Raw genomic sequence first — 9,298 nt, 5'->3', positions numbered from 1 at the left:
TCCTTGTGGAAAGCTCCATGAAAGCAATGTTCATTCTGCAGTAGGTACTCCGATATCCGTCCCAAGCTTGCTTGCTCTGGCCAGATCAAAATGTGTTCTTCCCCTTTTTTCAGACATATTGGACATTTCAAGGTCACGCACACACGTGCTCAGGTGCTCATCAATCAGGAGTCAGGCCACCCCCAAGTCACATCATTATCATCAGAGAAAAGCAAGAGACTTGTGTTTTACTTCTGCTGTTTGACACTTCAGGTCTGAAACTTCTCCCTTCAAGTACAAGGGTGAGACACCCATTTATTTATAAATGGAAGCTGTGATTTTCACATATTCACCCAACTTACATTTGTAGCTTAAGAAAATATCACAACACTTGTGACAAAAGTCACAGGATCCAGCAACACTGTGCCCTGTGCTATCCCACAGATGAAGCAGGTGCCCCCCGGGGAGGTGTTTCTGCCAGGGCTGGATGCGCCGGATTCCCTCGTGGAGCAGCTGGCACATTGAGGCTCAGGCCCTTCGTGATTCGAGCATGGCAAATGCATTCTTTTCATTTCTTTCAAAGTCTGAATTTTCATTTAAAAGGCAGTAAGGATCAGATACTTTCCTATAGCAAATATGTCAGCTGGCTTAAAAAACATTCCCTGTTTAGTATTTAGCATAAGATCTTAAAAATCATCTTTTGGTTTCCTGCAAACAGTCAGAGCTTAACAAGAGACCAGTGCAACAGCCTCAGTGGAGCTGCCTGCTCTGGGAAAGCTCCTTTAAAACACAGCATGAGGGAATGCAAATGAGTGACTGCTCTGGTAAACACTGTTGGCATTTTTTTAATCTGTGAAGAATTATCATATCATACGCTAATGTACATCAATTAACATATAAGCACCTATGCAAGAAGGGAGATGCCTTGTGCTTGTTTATGCAGCTTGCAGCATTTAACTTGGTCCTTAATTGCAAGCCACCGGTTCCATAACATGCACAAAGAAATACACGTCCTCTGTAGCAGAAATGGGAGCCTGAATTCTTTTGAAATCACCGGTAGCAAACATTTAAGGGTTAACTTAATAAATGTGAGTTTTTAAGTGTCTATTTTAGATTCCCAGCTACTTTCATCTCCTTCCTGCACAGCACTCATTTTCCTCCTGACAATAAATAATGTTTACATGAGCAATAAAGCCAACTCCAGGGGGTGCAACTGTCATAAACTAAGCACAGTCCCAGAGGGAACAGAGCCACAAATCTTACAAAAACAGCATGGGTGTCGTTTCCTTATCTTGTTGCAACTTTGCTGCCTCTTGTATTAGAGGCCTTAATAAATGACAGTGATCCAATGCTCCAGCACAGAGACAGTAAAGTTACCCACCTGTGCCATTCTTTCCCATGGCCATCAATGTCCCCATAATTTCAAGGTTTTACTTTCCCCCATTACAGAATCACAGAATCACAGAACTGTAGGGGTTGGAAGGGACCTCAAAAGATCATCGGGTCCAGCCCCCCTGCCAAAGAAGGATCCTCGGAGCAGGCTGCCCAGGTAGGCGTCCAGACGGGCCTTGAATATCTCCAGAGAAGGAGACTCCACAACCTCTCTAGGCAGCCTGTCCCTGTGCTCCGTCACTCTCACCATGAAGAAGTTCTTTCGCATGTCGGTGCGGAACTTCCTGGGCTCCATCTTGTGGCCATTGCCCCTTGTCCTGTCCCCAGAAACCACTGAAAAGAGGTTGGCCAAATCCCTCTGTCTCCCACACCTCAGGTATTTATACACATTGATGAGATCCCCTCTCAGTCTTTTCTCCAGGCTGAACAGACCCAGGACAATTACACATCGCTCAGATTGGCCCTGTCTGCAGGGCAGGGTAACTGGGCTCCCTTCTTACACAGTGTGTTCACCCAGACATCCCAGGGCAGTTTATTTCACCCAGCAACTTGCAATCATATTGCAGTGTTTAAAGTCATATGATAACATTAAAACAATGGGGAGCTAAATCCTCTTTAATCCCCTTAATTGTTGAAATCCAATTAACGTAATCACCGAGATGTAGAATAGGGAGGAAATTCAAAATACTTAAATACCTGCAGGGAGGCAGCACCTTCACGTGTGTACCTTACCTGCTTTTAAAACCTCACCTCCTTGTGACCCTCCAGCCTTCCTGGGTCTCCTACCTCATCACCCTCCCTCAGTTCAAAGGTTTGCTTTGTTGCAAATTGCACGGGATTTTTTTTTTTATTATTTTTTACTATCTCACCCACAATGCATACACAGAACAAATTATCTCCATCCTCTTTATAAGAAGGGATTTGTTTAATGTGCTGGAAATACCACATCCACCTTGGTCTTCTTGTTCCTGTATTACACACACCGGGTTCCCCTAGACTCTCCTCAGAAGCCCTGCTTCCTAAGCCTTTTATCACTGTCGGTTTCTCCTGGATACTATTTGTTTGTTTATCTTCCATCATGATGGTGCAGAAAATCAGGCATGTTAACAGCAGACCAGAACACTTCCCTCCCACACCCACAGCTCTGTTTAAACCTAGGTTGAGATTTGCCTTCTTTGCCAATTGATTCTTCAAACATTTGTCCTATGCTCTGTCGGGGTATGAGAGAGGCACCTTCCTTCTCGTACTTCTGGAGGTTCCCTCCTCTCCCCTATTAAAGTCAGGCTTTTCAGTGAGGCCTGAACCAAAGCAGACATTAAGTGGTTGTCACCTCTGGGTCCATTTCTGCCTTTCACTTGCAATAACTTACCCGTAGTTTTACTCTGTCCCTGCCAGGGTGTTTTTTACTTCTTGCCTTTTATTTCCCCTGCTCGCTGTTACTCCTGTTACCTCCTACCTTTCTGATTTGACACTTTGCTCACCTCACTTTATGCTACTCCTCAGTCATTTGTCACATTTCCATTTTCTTCTGTAGTTTTTCCTCTCTTGTTTTCATGTCCTCAGAGTTCCTCAGGCAGATGTGTCAGGTTTTTGCTGTCCTCTGCACTGGGTTTGTCTGGCATGTCCCTTTAGCATGTCCCTGCTAGTGGCTGCCAGATCTGTTCTCCATCCATCCAAGCTGCATAGATCCTCTACACTTGTTATTTAAGTATGCTGAAGTATGCCTTTTTGAAGTCCATTTTCCTTATGCAGCTGCTGTTCCTCCTTCTTTCCCTTAAAAACATGATGGCACTTATTTTCACCTTCAGCCAAACGTCACTTTTGATTTTTAACACATTTTCCCCTGCCGCCCTCCTTCCCACCACATTCTGAAATAAAACGGTCACTGAGACACATGTGCTAAATCCTGGCGGTTGTACACTTCTCCAGCAGAGAATGAGACCAATAAGGTCACCTGCTGATCGGGATGCTTCTGTAACCTCCCTTCTGCCACCTCCTCCTAGCTGCAGTAGTGCCCAGCAGCCCCGCTCCTTTGCTCTCCAAACGAAGGCTTCCATTAACGAGCCTCCCTCCTCATTCTGAACTTCAGCCAACATGTCGAGCTTTTTGTTCTACCACGTCCCACCTGGGACAAGCTATCATTTACTCTAACAAGATCCTAGTCCTATCGTTTGTCCCACAAGCACTTCTAACTCCACTAAGTCACACCTTTTATTACATGGAAAGTCTTTACCTGCTTTGAATTTAATTCTAAGGTACCTGCCCTTTGTATAGGAGCATCTCATGTTTGGCTGGTTTTCCCAGCCTTTCTTCCTTTCTGCACTCCTTTCCCATGTTTTGTTTTTGTTCTCCACCTGTGGGCTGACCCAGCCTTCATGCTCAAGGAGGACCCAGGAGTGTTTCCCTAAGGCTGGGGTCCAGCCTTTCACAACCCCTGAAAGCCCCACACCAGCAGCAAGGCTGAGCAGAGCACAGGACACGGATGTACCTCACCTCCTCACATCTCATTCTCCACCGGCGGGCACCCTGCGAGGGTCCCCAGCCATCCCCACCAGTGACTGCCTCGCACCCAGACTTGCTGTGGCACATCCCAAGGCTTCCTGACCTCGCGGCTTCCTCCAGGCACCGAGAAGCGCGTCCCGTATCCCTCCTGCAGCACGCATGAAGTGCATTGCATGATTAATGTCTAGAACTGAGCTTACTATGAACAAAACCAAGGCTCTTTTGCTGCAACTTCCACACAGCTGAGGGTAAGCACATGTTTCTGACCCTCGCTGAGTATGGCCGGGATGGGATGGGGCATTGCTAGGCCTGCCAGCAGCTACAGTAATTTCAATTTCAAAACTGAAACCTCAGAACTGAAAGTCCTAAGGGGATACCCGAGTCATAACAAGCACGACAAACAATAAAACAATTACTGGGGCTTGCTGTAAGATCATATTTCCATCATGACAGGAACGCGACCGTACACCTGATGGTGGGAGAATAAATAACAATTCAACCTGAACGAAAACAACCATATTGCAGCTATAGGATACACGCGTGTGTGCATATAAGCAGCAGAGGAAGAGCTGTATTGGTTACTTAACTATTCAAAATAGAAAAAAAAATATCAGAAAAACCTCACACAGCAAACAGACCGATAACAGGAAAAGAAGACACATTTCCAAAAACTGCATCGTCCCTTTATTCAGTGCTACTCACGGCCATGCTGCAGGCACTGCAGAGCCCTGTGCCGGTGTCCTGACATCCCGTGCCTCCTGCAGCTCGCTCCTGCTGCCTGCAGCTGCTGCGCATCGTGCTCGGCCGCAGCACTTGTCCCCATGTCGCCTTCCCACCTGCACCACAGCTGCACCGCGCTGTCACAGCAGCACGAGCCACCGCTGCCCTGGGGCAGTATCACCAGGCAAGGCGAAGGGTCCTGCCACAAGGCAAGACGCCCCTCTGTGTGCTGCACCTCCCGGACACGCCAGCGGGTTGGGGATGTGCCTGTACTGCACCCCACCTGCCACGGCCTCTAAATACATAGAAGATAAATCAAACAATACGGCCTTCCTTATGCAAAGCACAGGAGGCTTTTAATTAAAAACAACATTTTATTGTAGTTCTAACATACTATTGTGTAAAAATATGGGGGATTTTTCTTTCTGAAATGTTTACAAAAAACACAGGTTAAAAGAAGGTTGTAATTTCATGTGTAATTATCGTCAGTGACTTTGTATGAGGCAAAGATACAAACCGGCTACCATTTCTCTCTAGAGGTACAGAAGAATGATATGATGCTTTTGCCATTGTCACAATACACAGCACACTGCAGAGGATGGCTGCTGACTGCCAGCCTCAACATTCATTATTTTAGTTATATCAAACCTTGAAGTATTTCCGTTAAATAACCATCTTGGAGTATATAAAACTTCCAGATTCAAATGAGTAGTTAGCTTTCTGTGTTGTCTTTAAGGCACGTTATTTCTATCCAAATTTCATTTTGGTCCAGAGAAGCAAGTGTATTTCAGACAGCAGCTATCCAGGTATCTGACAGCTAAGTTTGTTGAATCTATCCTTGTGTCCGTACACTTCAACCACGTGTATTGGATTCACTGCGTGTCCTGCAGCACTGTGTCCTGGTACCACCTGTCTCGCAGGTGTGCTGCTGCTGTTGAACTGGTGCAGCTGAACGTTGTCTTTGCTACGCCCTGGGGCCGCGATGCCCCGAGTCCACTCCTCCTGGAATCTGTAAGCATGAAGGAAAAAAAGTTTTTTCAGTTTCATTTGCTCTAACAAGAATCCAGAACTTTCCAGCGTGTTTTATCTGCACATTAGGCATACAACAGCTTGTGCTGTAACATATGGGCTCACTTCTTCCCCCATTAAAAACAGTAGGCAGCAATGGGGCAAAAAATTGTCTCTCTGTAAAAGCTGATGAAAAAGACTGGTGAGTTTGGTTTTATCTGCGGCTGGGGCAGATGTCATTTGTTTGCCGTAGAATGAGTCCCTGGCTTCAGTTTAATGTTGTGCTACCTAGAGCCCTTGAATGCTGAGAGTGGTGCATAAGGAAAGTCCTTGCTTGGCTAGCAGGACGCTGCTGGGAGCACAGCGGGCAGCTGTGCCCAGGAGGGGTGCTGGTTGTTCTTTGCAGAACTGCCAGTGATGCCCGCACCACGCTGCCACACCTTGGCTCGTGCCAGCCCTCGCTGCTGCTGGACGTGCAGAAGGGGTCCATGGGCTGGGCCCGGGTTTGGAGCCATGTGCACCTGCAGTGCCAGGGTACCCGCAGCAGGGCCGGCCCAGCACCAGCAGCTGACCCGAGGTGGCTCACCGAGGAACCTGCCTGCTGGGTGCAGCAGCAGCTGCACACCCATGGCCGGCAGCCCAGGCTTACCCTGTCGCACGTGCGCAGCTGTTTGGGAAGCGCAGCCTGCCTGCTGCACTTACTGGCTGCACAAAGGCAGCAGCACTCACAGGAAGGGCTGTCGTGCTCACATATAGGAACAGAGACCCACAGGGAAACAGCAGCAAATGACGTAGCTACCAAATAACCACAGCCTTGGTTACAGCTGCTCTGGTACAGACATTGCAGAGACGTCGTTCTTGAAGATGACAATGAATCTTGCTCTTCCCTGGAAAGCTGTTACAAAACTTTTTGGGGCACAAACTACACTCAGGTAGTGTAAAGACATCTTAAACCACCTCTGCTTTTGATGGGAGAAGGCACCACGTCAGCACGGGCACAACACACTCAGCAAGGAGTGCCTGGGTTAGCAGAATTTACCCACCTGTAATTTGGACAACACAAAACTCATCTGCTCATCAAAACAGTAGCCTGGTGACTTCTCCCACTTTGCACCGACCACTGCACTGTTGTAACCTCTGCGTGCCAACAAGCCCTCATGTGTCTTTGTGTCTGACAGCAGAACAACATCTGAGTTCCCCTGTGGTGCCTCATCTTCCACCAGGCAACAGCAGCTGTTTGGGGCAATGCTGCCAGCCCTAGTGCCTAAAAGGAAGTCTTCTGACGTACTGGTGCTGTGCATAAGGGTTCTTATACAGCAAGTAACTCTCTTCAGTCTTCTGGAGGTGGTAGTTGATAGTTACAAAACAAAAATCACATCAAAAGATCATGTACAGGGAGACAAACCAGGACAAAGTTCTGCACAGGGTAGGTATAAACCCCTGGCAATAGCCCTGCCAGGATTATATTTCAAATTTAGGTATTCTGATTATTGCACAATAAATAAAGCTTACTCCTGCAGTACCAGGAGTAAGCTTTACCCCATTCCAACATCTCCTGTAAAGCTGTGCATCGTGGAGCTGCAGCTACCCACAGCTCACAACCAGCGCAGAAGCCAACCTGGCTGGGAGCGCACGAGTACAGCTGTGCTCCTGGCCAAGCAGCCCACTCCTCCCAGTTCACAAACTGGTAAACTGCCCACGGGCTGAAACAGGTCTAGGATGGGGTGATGGCAGGCACTCTGCACTCACTGCTGCGTTCAGATGCACCACACAAACACGAGGTTTAACTACTTTGTCTATGAGCCTCAAGTTAAAAGCAAGAAGATAAAGAGGGAGAAGATATCTTCAAGCAGTATTTGAATCCTACAGCCAACGGAGGGACAGTGAATTCAGTGGGGTTCTAGCTAGCAGAGGCAGAGGAGAGCTAAGAAGAGGGCTGCAGAATTGAGAGGGGACAGATGAAGGTGCAGGGCTCCCCCCTGCTCACATGGCTGTCAGACCAACAGCGGCTCCAGCTGCTGCTTCCACCCTCAGCAGTGCCCTGGGCTTTATCGATGAACAGAGGAAATGTGACCTCTTCATACCACGTCCATTTTCCTTAAGGCCAACTTCCAGCTGGGCTACTCCAAACCATCACGGCAAGTAGACCATAAGACCTCCCTGTGCTCTTACCTGGAAACATAAGCCCATACAAGAACGCCAAATGCTGAATTTCCCATTTAGATTCTTGATACTTTACGTTTGATGTTTGCATCCATCCAAGCATGGATGCAAACGGCTTAAATACAGGAGCAAGGCTTTCTTGGTTTGGTCGGTTCTACTTTCTTTTTCACGGTATTTTTATTTCTATTATGTTAAGCAAACAGAAAACGTGTCCTGTAACTCCTGAACAATTTACTAAAGTACACTGCAAAGACATGCTGATGGTGGGCGAACACAGTGAGACTGGTAGAACTGGGAGGGGAAATAAAGACAGATCTGTCTGGGGAGACAAGCAGCCACCACAGTGTCTGCCAGTGGTTTTAGGAGATCCGCAAGGACCTTGCTCTGGGGCTGGGGAGCTGATCCCAGCCCTCAGGGAAGTGCTGTGAGCGGGACAGCCGAGCAGTGGGGCCACGGCAGTGCTGCCCGGTGCTGACACCGGCTTGGGAAAGAGATTTTTACACTGGAGGGTGGGAGGGGGGTTTTTGTTGCTGTATGTCTGGTGGCTTTGTACAATACTCTGAGGTAATAACGGAATCATTAGGAAAATAATAATAGCAGCTTTATTGAAAGCACATGGTGCTGGGCGCACACCCTCCTCGCTCATGGTGGTGACAATTAAGACTGAAATTCAGAAATAGGTCAAATTTAGCAGCTAGCTGTCCTGCCTTTTGTGACAGGGCCCCAAGATGAAACCGCAGCTCACTTCCTCTGCCTGGTGTTTCTTTGAAATAGGTGTGTCAGGAGGTGCTGGAGGACTCCAGCCTCTGAAAGGTGGGGGAAGCACAAAGCACAGTAGTAACAGACGTGGGGAAAATGGAGAAGCTCAGGTTGGGACAACTTGCAGGAGGCAGGGATCTACGGAAAGGGCTTGAAAAGTAAATCTGCCCCTCTGCTGTGCCTTCGCCAGCGGGGTATCCTCCCCTCTGCTCCTCAGAGCCATGCAGTCACCCATCTTCAGCAAGGAACCAAACCAAACGCGGCACCTGCCATTTGCAGCCTTTCACTGCATGCTCCATGGAGCACAATTAATATCAATTAACATCAGTCCCCCACCTCTTCCTGCAGCAGCTGAGGAGCCCACTGGTGGCTCTCCACAGCTGAAGCCGTGCAGCAGAGCGGGGAGGGCCACATCCACGGCAGCGCAGGCTGACGAGGGTGCCCTATGAACCATCTCGCACACACCCCATGTCCTTGGGCAGTGGGACCCACGGGGCTGAGATCAGCACACCTGGGTTTTCAGACAAACCCGAGCAATTCCTGACAGCAAGGCTGATCATAAAAGAAAACGGTGATTTACTGGAGGGAGAGAGGGGTCTGGCCCTCTGGTAAACAACCGACCTTCAAAAGCACCCAGATAAATCAGTTTCCTCAGGAAAACACACTTTTCGCTGCCACGTACCCAGAACGACTTTGAAAAACAAACAATGCAGGAACACAGCATCTTGAAATGCCAGAATAAAAATGTATTTTCTTTACAACATCTCAACAGGCC

The 9,298-nt window shown here is 48.1% G+C and overlaps 1 protein-coding gene across 1 annotated transcript in view; it reads right to left on the bottom strand.

Moving 5' to 3' along the window:
- Window positions 1–4,947: 4,947 nt before the first annotated feature.
- SUSD3 (sushi domain containing 3) overlaps window positions 4,948–9,298 on the bottom strand; it is a 63,612-nt gene continuing 59,261 nt past the window's right edge. The window contains exon 6 of the mRNA XM_035337409.1: window positions 4,948–5,602. Coding sequence (XP_035193300.1) covers window positions 5,392–5,602 — 211 coding nt within the window. The 3' untranslated portion in view covers window positions 4,948–5,391. The remainder of the gene's footprint in view (window positions 5,603–9,298) is intronic.

Source organism: Oxyura jamaicensis, chromosome 12 (assembly GCF_011077185.1).
Source record: "Oxyura jamaicensis isolate SHBP4307 breed ruddy duck chromosome 12, BPBGC_Ojam_1.0, whole genome shotgun sequence".
Lineage (NCBI taxonomy): Eukaryota > Metazoa > Chordata > Aves > Anseriformes > Anatidae > Oxyura > Oxyura jamaicensis.
This window is presented reverse-complemented; position numbering and strand designations above follow the sequence as displayed.